Source organism: Oryzias latipes, chromosome 16 (assembly GCF_002234675.1).
Source record: "Oryzias latipes chromosome 16, ASM223467v1".
In the NCBI taxonomy this organism is placed as follows: Eukaryota; Metazoa; Chordata; class Actinopteri; order Beloniformes; family Adrianichthyidae; genus Oryzias; species Oryzias latipes.
The window spans coordinates 8,882,096-8,896,054 of record NC_019874.2 but is presented as its reverse complement, the minus strand read 5'-3'; the positions used below and the strand labels follow the sequence as shown (position 1 = coordinate 8,896,054).

At 42.5% G+C, this 13,959-nt stretch overlaps 1 protein-coding gene across 2 annotated transcripts in view; it reads left to right on the top strand.

Annotated features, from left to right (window-relative positions):
* Window positions 1-13,959, top strand: part of enpp2 (ectonucleotide pyrophosphatase/phosphodiesterase 2) — a 43,973-nt gene that overhangs the window by 25,808 nt on the left and 4,206 nt on the right. The window contains exons 10-21 of one of the 2 annotated variants that reach the window (XM_004077649.4): window positions 1,618-1,683; window positions 4,144-4,216; window positions 4,345-4,453; window positions 5,160-5,282; window positions 5,629-5,660; window positions 5,793-5,920; window positions 7,636-7,711; window positions 7,909-7,996; window positions 8,120-8,289; window positions 10,271-10,316; window positions 10,760-10,899; window positions 13,286-13,421. In XM_004077649.4, the coding sequence (XP_004077697.1) occupies window positions 1,618-1,683; window positions 4,144-4,216; window positions 4,345-4,453; window positions 5,160-5,282; window positions 5,629-5,660; window positions 5,793-5,920; window positions 7,636-7,711; window positions 7,909-7,996; window positions 8,120-8,289; window positions 10,271-10,316; window positions 10,760-10,899; window positions 13,286-13,421 (1,187 nt within the window). Of the gene's footprint in view, window positions 1-1,617; window positions 1,684-4,143; window positions 4,217-4,344; window positions 4,454-5,159; window positions 5,283-5,628; window positions 5,661-5,792; window positions 5,921-7,635; window positions 7,712-7,908; window positions 7,997-8,119; window positions 8,290-10,180; window positions 10,317-10,759; window positions 10,900-13,285; window positions 13,422-13,959 lie in introns of both variants that reach the window. The other variant, XM_011484943.3, reaches the window with a different exon arrangement.

Genomic DNA, 13,959 nt, shown 5'->3' with positions numbered 1-13,959 from the left:
CACACACACACACACACACACACACACACACACACACACACACACACACACACACAAACACTTACAGATTGATTTCAGACAAAGCCTGCCCACGCAGAGCATGGTGTTTATGTTTCCATGGGCCGGGCAGCCCGGCTGCTGCATGAGAATGGGTTGTTTTTACCATAGTCTTTGCTATGGGGTTGGTAAAACCACTCTTTATATCAGGGAGACAGGTGACACACCGTCCTCTGCATTCCAATGCTTTGCAGGGACTCTGCTCTGACAGAGACACCTGGAGGACAAAGGACCGCATCCATGGACATCTGTGCATACATGGCACAATAATTAGCATGGCACAGAATAGTTTCTAAATCCAACATCCCATCAGATTCTATGTGGAGTAATGACACAGTAGTGGAGGGCGGGTTGAAGGTCTGGTCAGCATTAAGCTTTGTGGGAGGTCCCCATCCAACCCAACAGCAGAAATGATTGGAGGGGGCATCAAGCATTTAATGGCAGAGTGGGGGCTGAATTAGAAGAACAGACAGAGGAGAATCAAAGTAGACTGGCAGAGAAAGGAATCCTGTCAGCTTCCTGGAGTAGTCCACTTCACGATGCATTCAGGGACTCAGCTCTGCCTCTGTTGGTTTGGCAGCTGTGCACCAAACAACAGGCATTACACCTGATTAGAAGTTTATTCTTCATACAAACCATAACTGTGAAGCTCTTTGTGGTTTTTGGTCGGAGTTTACCTATACATAAATAAAAATGAAAACATAACTACTTACAGACTTGAGGATTTCTATTCCTTTATACTGTCAACATGTGTATTTTTATTGTAAAGGCTTTAAAACCGCTAGCTACAGAAAAAAGTCTTATTCCATAAATAAAGGCAACCTAATGCATTGTAAAATTCACAGACCGAAAAGGAACTCGTTTAAAAGAGGGTTCAGTTAAAGTCTGATTTTGTCAAGACAGGTACCTGCTGCAGTGGTAACGTTCTTGATAAGCTAAAAGACCAGAAAAGAGCTGCTTTTGATTGTAGATGGAATAGTCTTGAGCCCTCTGCATGCTAATTCTGGCTCGTCTGGGTCTACCTATAAAATGATGACATTCAGCACAGATGCTCGTTAAAGTTATCACATTTATCATCCACCCATTCATCTTTCTCTTCTACTTTGGGAGCACACACACTCAGACTTCGATTTAGTGGTTGCTCTTGAGCAGTAAGTTTTGAAGTAGTCTTCTAGAAGGAAGCGAACAACTCTCTAGCTGGTGTGTCGCTGTCCAAGAAACAAACGGAGCAGTATTACCTGTCTGAGCACGGTTGTCGAGACACAACAACCTGGGGTAACACAATGACCAGAAAACCCACAAGTAAGTGTCTGTTTACCTCAAACCCAAACAGATTGTCAGACACTTGTGTTCCCAGAATCTCAAATTCTCATTGCTTTGTTGATCAAAGTAGAAAACAAAAACCAGAGACACAGGACTCAAGAAACTAAAAGAAGTCAAATGTTTCAGACATTCGAAAATGTTCAGACCAGCACTGTTCACATGTTTTGCTTTTGCATCCCAGTTTTGTGCTTTCCTGTAGGGCTTTCAGGAGTAGCCTTTTTTCTCCATGTGTTTCAGTTCCGTTCCTATAGAGAGAAGGATACTGACCATGCTGCAGTGGCTCCACCTTCCTGATGGAGAAAGGTGAATACAGTTTTTTCAGTGTAGAATTCCTAAGTTGGAATTCCAGACAACTCTGTTTAAAAATACTAATTAACTCTGGAAGGGTCACGAGCTTGGACTGCAGGACACAAGGTCATTTAGAAGAAAGGACGTGAAAAGGAGTTGTGTTGGGCAGATTGATTGACCATTCAGATTGTCTGTCAGAAGAACAGGAAAAGGTTTTTCATCAGGAATGATATGCTGACCTCTTGTGATTACTCAGCACTTCCACAGGCTCGGAGGGACATCCTACAGCAGAGCTGTCATTATTTACAAGCTTCTTTAACCCCTTTATTCACCAGACTCATTCCTGATGCCTCGACAGCAGCTGTATTGACTGTAAAAGAAAACTGGACTGAGTGGCCCCTCCCCCCTGGAATTCCAAACAGGAAGTACCTGGTGGCTCCAAGAAGCCAAACCCCATAGACTATTATAGAGAAATAAAAAGCTGTTACTCAGTCATTCTATTGGTCAGAATAACCATTCTGGCTCTGATACCTTTTATTAACATTTTCTTGACAATCCTTATTTTTATGACATTTTGGCTGTAGCTTAAGTTATTTAAGTTATAAACTGACCGATCAGATGCCTCAACAAAAGCAGGTGGTATCATGTTGAATGTTTGATTGACAGATTCAGTGGATGGGGAGTGGTCTTCCAACTCCAGATTGGAGACAGTGTTTGCCATAAAAATATGGACTCAGACCGGCTTGGAGCATTCACGGCTTACTGAGGTTGTCTGGTTCCAACATGGTGACGTCCGTTTTGCTGAAAAATAGCAAATGAATTGGTTTCATTTAGTTGGAACCGGAAGCAAGTCCTTCTCTTTGGGTGATGTCACACTCGCTCAGTCCAGTTCTCTTATGCAGTCAATGGTCTAAACCCAGTTTCTCTTCCATCTTATAGATCCTGTGTCTGTTTTCACTAAGTTGTTCTTTGCTGGCTTCAGCACTTATGTTTAACCCCTTAAACATACGCATCAAACTACTTCTGCTCCAAACTTACCTTAATTTAGCATCTGCACTGTTTCCCCACTTTATCATGCTTCACCTTTTGCGGCCTCTCTGTTTTGAGGATTTTTTTCAGAACAGTTTTGCCTTTTCTTCTCTCTTTCTACAGTGCACTGTGTTCTGCATCCTGATTGGCTGTTTATCTTGTCAGTCAATCTCCATGCTGTGTCTCCCATACAGTATGTTTGCCAGAGTTTCATAAATCTTCATCGTGATCAGACTTTTGTTTTCATTCTATAATCCTGAACTCATATCATATCTTCGAAGGTTTGAACTTTGAGAGTTTAAACAAGAGAGATGTGTAGTGAGGGGTTTTACTACCTTCATCTGCCTACATCTGGAATCCGACTTTGCAGATTTTACCTATTGTGGGATAATTATGGAACATATCTCCCGAGGGAAACAAGGAAACACTTTTGAAAACAAAAACATATTTTTTTTCACAGCTGAAAATAAAATCAGGCATCAATGCATTAAAGAATTAAACGTAGACATGCTTAGTTTAACCCTTATGCTATCTTAGATGACCCCACCCTTACATTGACGTGTTCTCCCTACCATGACAAAGGTGGATAAAGGTGGAAAGATTTCCTGTAATCCATGGACAGCAGTAAAGATCACAAATCATTAATTTAATTTATTTATTTATTTGAATTAGGACAGTGCATATTAAACAATGTTTCAGCAGCTGCTTTAACATAAATATGCCAGAGTTAGCACAGGAGCTAAATTTCATCCGCTGTCCTAGGGCAGGATAAAAAGTTCAACAATTACATTTACAACACAATAAAATAGCACAATATTAGAGGTAAAAATATTTATAAGGTTTTTACAATAGAAAGGAAGTCTAAAAAAGTCCAAGAAAGTCACAGAAAAACAACAATAACTAATGACTGGAGGACTGGTTTGTTTTCAGTCATTTTTTAAGAGCTGTTTGGAAGGTAGGGTAGTTTTCACGGTTCCTAATGTGCTGTGGCAGCGTATTCCATAACTGTGTGCCTCTGATTGACACCACAGTTTGGCTGAATTTAGTCCTGCGCCTTTGAACATTGAAGAAAAAAGGTTCAGCGCACTGTGTAGTGGGTCTACATGACCCAACTCCCAACGTTAAAGTGCCTGGGATAGCACAAGGATTACAGCCAATTTTTTAAATGCTAATATTAATGGAAAAAAATGGGGCTAAAATTCTCCTGATGTGACTTCTTATTACCTTTGAAATTCCTAGTTTGTTGCTTAACTGTATTTTTGCTGAAACAGTGTTTGCAAATGATGTGTTGTCAGTTTTTGAGAAAAGTTGAACTTAAAAACATCCTAAAACTTTTACCAACTGGGGGATAGAGGTAAAGAGTAGCAGAAAAAAATGCTGTTTAAAAAAAACTGCTCTGTCTTCCTGCTGTAGCACACACCAATGTCTCTAAACTGACTGTTTCAGGCCGTATGTTTATGCAATGCACTTTGAGCAGCCAGACATATACGGACACAAAATGGGGCCCATGAGTGCAGACGTGAGTTCTCTGTTTCTCTGCTTCTGCATGTGTTTGTGTTGGTTGGACATCTGTGACCTCAGAAAAGCGGAGGCGTTCAGATTCCTGTGCGCTTTGTTCTTTAATTCATGAATTGTTTTGTGTCTCAGCTGAACAACCCTCTGAGGATGATCGACAGAATAGTTGGTCAGCTGATGGACGGGCTGAAGCAGATGAAACTGCATCGATGTGTCAACGTCATCCTGGCGGGGGATCACGGTACAAAATTCTGAGCAGCACAGACACCACTGACTCATGGAAAAGGTGCATTCGGTCTTCGTCTGGTCGGTGCCACAGTTGTGGTCTCCTGGATAGTTGCCTTTTTTTGGTAGTGAACTCTGGTCCGGTTCACTTCAATGTGAATGCAGAAGGACTTTCCACAGATCGAAGAGATGAAAGGAACCAAGAAAGGATGGGACGTCAGCTCCATGTGCTGGGAGGAGAAGAAAGGCAGCCCACAGCGGGAACCTGAAGACACAGAACTCTTAAAACATTACAAATATCTGCAAAGGGGCTGCAGGTGTTTGATAGTCTGAAGACTGGCGGCACTGACTGGTTTTCTTCCTCCTTCAACCAATGAGCATCTGTTAGTCAGTTTGGTCCGCTTCAGGGTTTGACAGGGAGCCTCATGTGTAAAACCAAACCAACATTTGTTAGCATTCCTCCACTTTCCAACAGAGCTTCACGGACCGCCTCAGAGTCAAACAAACCTAAAGCTAATGCTGTCGCCCCAGCAGCTAAGGATCTGAAACTTTGACTCACTGATCATTACGACACGAAAATAGACAAATAAACACACAGAAGATACAGAGCTGCCTTTAAACCCCCCCCCCAAATGTCAATGCACATCTGGAGGAGAGCATTTAAAATCCTCTGAAAGAACTCCTAACTTTGCTGATTTGACATTGTCCCCCCATGTTCTCAGGTATGGAAGAGGCCCACTGCGACCACACTGAGTTCCTCAGTAACTACATGAGTGTGGATGACATTGCCCTCATACCTGGAACCCTCGGCAGGATCCGAGCCAGATTCCACAGCAACCAAAAATGTGAGGGAACAGAAAAAAAGTGTGTTTTTGTTTTCAGCATTTTCACGTTTTACCTGCCAGATTTATATGGAGGCATTTTTGTCTCTTTTTTCCAACGTTGAGAAGAACCCGTCACAGCTGCCACCTTCACTGCAGACAGACTTAACTCTTTAGCTGCCTGATCTCTCCTTACTTTAGCTTGAGTTCAAACCACAGCTTGAAGAAACAGTGTGATCCAAAAAATTGTTGCTTTAAAAACCTTTTAACATTATGCTGCTCAGTTTTCAGTGAGTGGAGGACATTTGAATTTGAATTTTTCCACATGGATTTGATAATGTTGGTATTTCATGCTTCTGTTCTTTTTCAGATGACCCAAAAACTGTAGTTGCCAATCTAACAGTAAGTAAAAGATTTTCTACCCAACATTAGTGTTAAAGACAAGTCACGATGCAGCACAGACTGAGATCAAATGTCCGGGTCGATTGATGGAACTGCATTGGCTTAGAGTGAACAGCCTCGCATTGTTTCCAGTGTAAGAAAGCAGAGCAGCACTTCAAGCCTTACCTGAAACAGCACCTGCCGAAGAGGCTGCACTACGCCAACAACCGCCGCATCGAAGACGTTCACCTGCTGGTGGACAGGAGGTGGCATGTTGCAAGGTACGAACCCAAGCTCGTTGAAATTCCAAATATGCAGGTGTATACGTACCAAAAAACCCAAAACACATCTTCCTCAACTGATGCAATACAAAAGTTGCTGTCCACCTATTGTGAGCATATTTAGTTCCTTTCATTGTCTCAGTCACTACAGCTCACACACAGCTTCTGTCTTGTTGGGCTTTGCAGGATTTCTCCTTCAAGCGGCTCTGAATCTGGTCTGAAAAGAAAATCCTTTACATTTCTTTGATGAGCCCTTTTTTTTTTCTCTTTATAAGCGTCCTTCGCTATTTCAGGCAGGCACACTCGGCAGTGTTTTACAGGTAAATACCCTAGGGCGGTTCAGTCAATTAACTCACTTGCTCAGCGTCCTATTTAAGCCCAGGTGCGCAGTTATTCATTCTCTTTCTTACCTTCAGCGCTCATTCGTCGCCCCTCCCTCCTCCCCAGCTTCCACCTGTGGGCTCTATTAAGGGGGTTTTTGTTACCCGAAAGTTTTATGGAAAATTATATCATGGAATTGAACGGAGCCTTATGCCAAATGTGAAAGATGTGAATGCCAACTTAAAGAATGTTAAAATTAAGTATGTGAAATAAATATTTCTTACTGCAAGAGTTGTCTGACTGAAAGATAGTTTGTTCTCCCAAAGTCTTTTACCTTGTGAAAATAATGAATAATCTTGCAGTGTTTTTTTTTATTTCAACACAAGCATCTTCTAAGTACATCAGTAGAACAGATGTGCTGAGTGAATTCCTCCAGTGGGGAAGATTTAATCGTTTTGTTTGGGACTTTGGCGTAGGAGAAACCGGGAACACCATCCGTCTTCTGGAACCACTGAATCCAATTCTGGGTCAGAGGGTTGCTGGAGCCTATTGTGGCTCTGTCAGACGAAGACGGGATAGACCCTGGACAGGTCTATCAGAGAACCAAGTCCGCTGTCACTCCCGGCTGGACTCTGGTGTTCTGACTCCAGTCCCTGAGAATCGTCTTCTGGACATTTTCAGTGGCTTCCTCCACTGTGTTGGAGAGTTTGGTCTGTAAGGGAAGGAAGCCTAGAACTGTATCAGGTTTTCTTGGAGGGCTCTGTGTTCTTCAGCGTATTCTCTTCTCTTCTTCAGAAAGGGGGGGGGGGGGTGTCCAGGGTAATTTTTGTGCCATTCCACACGAATCCTGTCTTTTGCCTTACACATTTGAACGTGACAGTGCTTATACTGGTGAAGGGGGGCCAGAGAACATCAATTTGACGTCCTATGTCTCCTAGTTCCAAGTTCCCATGCAGCACTTCCTCCACAAAAGCGATCAGCGGGGCCCGTCTTGGTCCACTGCTTCTGGCCCTCCTTAAATCCCTGTGTACTGGAGCGACTTCCTAGATCTATCAACTTGTCCTCCAACTTTATTTGTAATTCCATGAGTCAGCGCTTTCTGCAGATTTTGAATACTTTCTTTCGTTTTTCTCAAATCTGTGGAAAACAAGAGACACTGAAGGACGCTCATAAATAAATAAATATCGTCCTGACAGCATTTTGAATCGATACCAATATCGCCAAATGAATTATTGCAAAATACCGTCAAAACTCTTTTTTCTAACACCCCTACCCCTACTAGTCTATCAACACAGCTCACTCAGAAATTTAAGAGAAACACCTGAAGAAGATTAATACCAAAGATACAAACCTTCAAAGAAGCCTCTGAAATACGGATCTGGTCTTTTCTAAAGGAAAGTTCCTGAGGGGAGGAGGCACTGTGGCTTCTCTGGGGACCATGGATATGACAACAAGATCAACAGTATGCAAGTATGCTGATGACATGGATCTTTCCTATACTGTCTGTATGATCTTGAGCATATCACAGGCTGTTGACATGATGTGTAACATCTTTGTAAACCTGCAAATGTCTTCACGTGGGATTTCACAACACTATATTCCAGACTTTTCATTATTGCTTTCTCTTCATTACTGTCCTGACTTGTGACATCAGTTGTTCATTTCAGACAATATTCTTGGGTTATGGACCTGCGTTTAAATTTAAGATGAAAGTCCCAGTCTTTGAAAACATCGAGCTTTACAACGTCATGTGCGGTAAGGCACTTCTTCCTGTCTGCTCTGGTTTGAGTGCAAAGATCACGTGTGCATGTGAACTGGAGGATCCCAGCTTTCACGAACCTAACTGTGCAGTGGCTTGTGTCGGGTGTTCCCTTTCAGATCTTCTGGGTTTGAAACCGTCTCCAAACAATGGAACCCATGGCAGTCTCAATCACATGCTCAAAAGCCCCCCATTCAAACCTGTGATGCCAGAGGAGGTGTCCAGGCCGTTGCCTACCAGCACTGTTCCCATGGTAACAGATGATTTGGGCTGCAGCTGCGATGAAAAGGTCAGCCATAGACTGCTGCACTGAAGGCTGGTTTTCAGCAGCTCTGCTCATGTACACCCAACAGTACTTCCTGTCAACAGATCAGCTGATTGGAACTAAGTTCATTTGAAACATCACAGAACTAATATATCATCATAGAGTAGTACAGTACTAATAAATGTAGTGAGGTTTAACACCACAACATGGACCCTTATTTAGGTCCGAACCTAGTAAGTTCTATGATTGTAATGGTAAACAAGTGGTGGTCGCTCTTTAAAGAAGGAGAGCAGGGGGTTACAATGAGGTAAACTGTTTGCATGTTAGTGCTGGACATATTTATGCGTCATGCGTCTAACTTCTTGTCTCAGCAGTGTGGTTTAGTAAATGACCTCCATCCATTTGCGCTGTCATTGATCCAAGCTAAGCGGAGTCCTGTTAGTCATGAAGTCAAGAAGACACAAATTCCCATCTCTACCCAGAGGACCGATTTTCTCTGGATCTGGAAACAAGTTTCATGACTGTGGAGATTTGTGATGGGCAGAGTCATTTCTTGTCAGTGGGATATGTTTCCACTCTGAAGTTTGAAATTATCTGGTATTTATTTATCATTTTTATGACGCAAACAAGTGCTCTTTTTGTACCGGTCCCAAGTTCGAGTAAACGCGGAGGGTTGCGTCAGGAGAAGCAGCGAGCGTGTACCAAAGTCAATTCAATCATGTAAATGACAAACAGAACTTCATTCCGGATCAATCCCAGCCCGGTTTGTACCTCGAGTCACATGCACTGGTGCGGGGATTGATGTACGGGGTGCAGGTACTGTGGATTGTTCGGGCCTTAGAGGGTTGTAGAGAGGAGAGGCCGAGTCCCAAGTGGAGTGAAGGTGTGTCTTGCAGTTCCCTTGAGACTCACACGGTCACTTCAAGGGATGTTATGGAAATGGTGGTGCTTGTGGTATTTGTAAGGATATTGTAAGTTACATGCACTTATGACGCACAGGTGATGCTGTGGTACGGGGCCCTTTTGCCGCACTTTAGTCATTATTACGGGGCGTGTACTGGCTTCTTAATGGATCGCGCAAATTCTGCACATAGGGGTGTGCACATGATCTGTATGTTCCCATATAGGACGTCCACATAAACTACACTCAATTCAATTCAAATCAATTCAATTTTATTTGTATACCCCAAATTCACAACAACAGTTGTCTCGATGGGCTTCTTAACGGTAATTGAAAAAGTTCAACATAAAATCAAAAGGATCCTAAATACTCTGATTGGCTAATTTCCTCATTTCTAACAGTCAGGCTGCAGGAAGGAGCGTGCACGTATCACACGAACACAACGAACTGGCTCCCTGTGCAATCTGCAGGATTTGGGGAGGTTGAAAAAATGAAAAATCCATCTGATGTGCCTGCGTTTCACTTACTTCACCCTTACTCACCCTAATGTGTTGTTTAAGTGTTCACTGCAATCTGTCGCCTGCGCTGTGCCCATAGATAAAATGGCCATGAATGTTTTGGCTATATGGGCTCATGGAGCAGTCTGCGATCTTAAAATTTGTTTGCCCATTTTTCGCCCTCAGACAGCCCGCATCTACCTGTGATGCCGACTTTGGGACTTTGGATCACGCTCTCATTTCAAATTTTCTGTCTTATAGCTTCTGCAAAATGTTTAAATTGAAATGACAGAGAGGAGCAGTTAGTTCAACAGGAAAGTCAGTCATGCATGTCTTCTCAAAACAGTCAGCTGCTTGGAAGCCCACAACCATCACTGCAAAGCTGCCAAAGCCGGTCGTGGGCTACACACAGAGGGTGTATGTGGGTGGAGCTGCTGGGCTGAGAGCAATCTGTACTATTTGGATTTCTGTATGCATCTTTGGCGCGAGACTGTGTCAATCTCTGATCTTTTTGCAGTTGCGTGTAAAAAGTAGGGGCCAGAGAGGTTTGAAAGTGACCCTTGTACGAGGCTATAACCTGGAGTCACTCTGGCTCTGTCTCTTACAGAACCAAGTGGAGGAGCTAAACCAGCGATTGAGGCAAGCTATTGATGGTCAGTCTTGCCTGCTGTGAATTTAAATTCCAGTTTTAAAGATCCATATGTTATCTTTAGAGGAGATACATGTGCGTCGTTTAGTTAACCCTTGTGCTATCCTAGGCACTGAAACGTTAGGAGTTGGGTCATCTAGACCCACTAGACAGTGTTTTGAACCTTTTTTCTTCAATGATTTGTGATCTTCACTGGTGTCCATGGATTACATAGATCTTTCCACCTTTATCCACCTTTGTCATGGTAGGGAGAACACGTCAATGTAAGGGTGGGGTCATAGGATAGCACAAGGGTTAAAAAATGCGCAGAGAAACGTCTCTTTTACAATTAAACTGTTTGCTGTTGTTCTTCAATCATTCATCAACACAACATTCAGAGATCAGACCATAATCCTGGTGGATGTGTGTGGGAAAGTGTGACTCTGCTGTATTTCTTGTGTTTCTTAGACAGCAGGAACCTGCCTTTTGGGCGACCAGCTGTCATCTTTCGCACTAAATACTTCGTCCTCCACCATGTAGACTACATCAGCGGTTACAGTGAGGCTCTCGCCATGCCTCTGTGGACTTCATTCACCGTTAGCAGACAGGTACGCGTCAGTCTGCTCCTTATCAATGACCTTTCATGACATTTTGGTGTGTTTTACATGTTTTTGTAGCATTTTTCTGATGATGGAATACATATATGAAGAAAATGAGGCTCAAAATAGCATTTCTGGGTATTTCTTTATTCAAACTGTTGTGAATCAGGGCCAGACGAAAAAATGGTTTATGAAAAAGATCGTAGTTGTTACATAAAATTCTTCAATCGGCAGACCAAAGTCCCTCCCTGCTCCACTCCATTCAATATAGAATAGATCCATAATACAGATAGATTCATGCACATCTTTGTTTTCACCATTTTTGTTGCACCGCTAATGTCAGGTTGGGTTTTATGAGGAGCTGTAAGCTGACCAGAGAGTGTAGATAAAGGGATGATGGGAAATGAAAGACGGCTTACAACAACCCACAACTCAGAGGGAAATTTCTAATGAACTCCTGCCGCTCTGCAGAAACTATGTCATAGAAAAGGTCAAAGGTTTTTGGATTTTTGGCTAAAAACAGCTCAAAAGATCACAATAGGTTAAAAGATGATCAGAGTGGGACTTAAAAATTAAAGGGAAACACAAAATCTGAATTCAAGCATAAAATCAACCCTGGAATGAGGAACCCTTATAAAAAGGAGGGAAATGCTTAGAAGTGAACCACTGAGACTGGAACAATGGACAGACATTATGGAGGAAATCTGTTCTTTGGAAAAAAGGACATTTCACTTGCTGTTGAAAGCTGCAAAATTTCAACTCCAATGGAGGAAATGGAAGCAATACACATCCTGCTAAGAACCTAAAGCTCAAAACTCAATTTTTGTTGTACCCCACTTGTTGTACTTTGTTTGTTCGGTTGCTATTTCTTTTGTGCATTTCTTTACTTGATTGTGGTTTTTAATTTTTTATTTTTGTATTATACAAGTGCAAAACGTAAAATCCAAAATTTAAAAAAAATAAAAAGGAGAGAAAAATCATTGACCATGACTAACAAAAATCATAAACATTAGTCAGGATACAAAATATCAAGACCAAAAGCAAGAACTCTTAGCTAAAGAAAAAAGAAAAATTAATGCCACAGAGCTGTAAAGACAGAGCAGCCTGAAGGAGAGCATTTAAAATGTTTCTTTTGCATCAACCCCCATTGAATCTTAAAAAAGGTAGGACGCTGCCTCTACAAAAAATTTCAGGTAAAAAAAAGTGCACCAAGTTAACTTTTAATGGTGGTTATCCAGGGAAAAAGAGATATCTACACATCAGAACATTACCGAGATGAAGAGAAACACTAAGAGAATGCCTCATAGCTCATATCATGGAGGCTGAAGAGCTTTAGATTTGTATCTTGACTAACATCTATTTTAGTAACTGTCAAACATTAATAAAAAAACCTGAAATCTGTTAAAAGACCAGATTAAGTCATCAAAGAGACCATTTTTACAGCTACAACAGCTGAACACAGATGTTGCATTCTTTCTACACTAATGAAAAGTTCTCAGAAAGTTCTTTCCAAGTGTCCTGCAGACATTCCCATGAAAGATCAAACGTTCAGTTCATCCAAAACAAATGGGTTCAGCTCTGGAGACTGAGCTGAGCACTCCATGATTTACAGCCGAGTTGACATCGGTCTGTCTGGGGTTTATTTCCTGTGATGTGTGGTGTCCGTCTCATAAGCATCAGTTAGTTTTAGTCATTGTCTCCATTGCGTCTCTGGTCCGTCCCTCCACCCCCCTGGCTTTCGGTGGAGTGGTTTGTCCATCGCCCCTCTCTCTTCGCTCATCCCAAACTTAAGCAGTCAGGCCCCTGTGCCCTCTCCTTTCTCACTGAGTCCTTTTGTATTTTGTCAAACTTTTGTCGCCCATGGTAAAAAATAGATCCCGGTGTTATCTGCGGTGTTGACGTGCATTATCACGTGGGCACAACCTTACAAAATAAAAGAATTTACAAAGTTTTATTTCGATAGTACAAAGGAAGTTTTCATTTTGAACTCTGACCTGTTTCCTGTTTCTCCGGTTGTTGTGTCGACATTGACGCGGGCTGGACATAGAACTCCTGCGTAAAGCTTGCACTACGGTGCGGAGAGACGGTAACATAAAACAAAAAAAAAAAAAATTTGGCAGTTCACAGTTCACATGGGAATTTTGTACCATTTCAAGCTTTACCACCTTCATCTAGAATAAAGTAACATTATACTGGTACTGTGTGTAATGTTGGGTCGGCGCTGGGGTCAGATGTGCAAAAGGCTGAAATGAACCACATGAACTCATTTCACTGCATTCTTTTGATGTTGAATGACTTGAAATGGATTTTGAAAAAGTTTTTTGAAGCTGCGTGTTTGTGGTTGAGGTTACTGTAATCTTTAGGTCCCTTTTCATGACCCCTGTGTGACCTGCAGGTGGAGATGTCTCCTGTGCCTGAAGCTCTGTCCACCTGTGTGAGGCCGGACGCCAGAATGCCTCCAGCCTCCAGTCAGTCCTGTACCAACTACAGAGCAGTCAGACACGTCACATCTGCTTTCCTGTACCCACCGCGTAAGTGAACGCATCGCATCTCCTCTGATCATCACCGCACAGGTGCGCTGCCTGTGTCTCCTCTCTTGTGGCTGAGAGCAGAAACAATATGGCTACATTTACAGGACAGAACGGCAGGATGGGAAGCTGCACATCTACTGAAAGAAGCTGCTGCAACAGTGTTTAAATTCAAGTAAAGTCGTTACAGCTTAACAAAACACAAAGATTTTGTATTAACATTCGATTTCTGGTAAAAAAAATAAGCAAACCCTATAAGTGTCTCTAAATCCTGTGGGCTTTCCTCATCTGCTGTAGCGTCGCTGTTGGTCTCGTCTGATTGGTTAATAAGCCGGCCTCTGTCTCTCTCTTCCTGATTGGCTGAGCTGCTCTTTGTAAGGTGCAGCACTCGGGGCTCTCACTGCCTGCAGCATTAGTGCTTTCATCCACTTAAAGTTTGATCTGCTGTTGAGTGTGGAGCGTCCTGCAGTTCACTTTCATGGTTTGTGTTGCACAGCTGTCACCCGACACTCTTCTGTGTGGGAGCTGATGATTTCAGAAG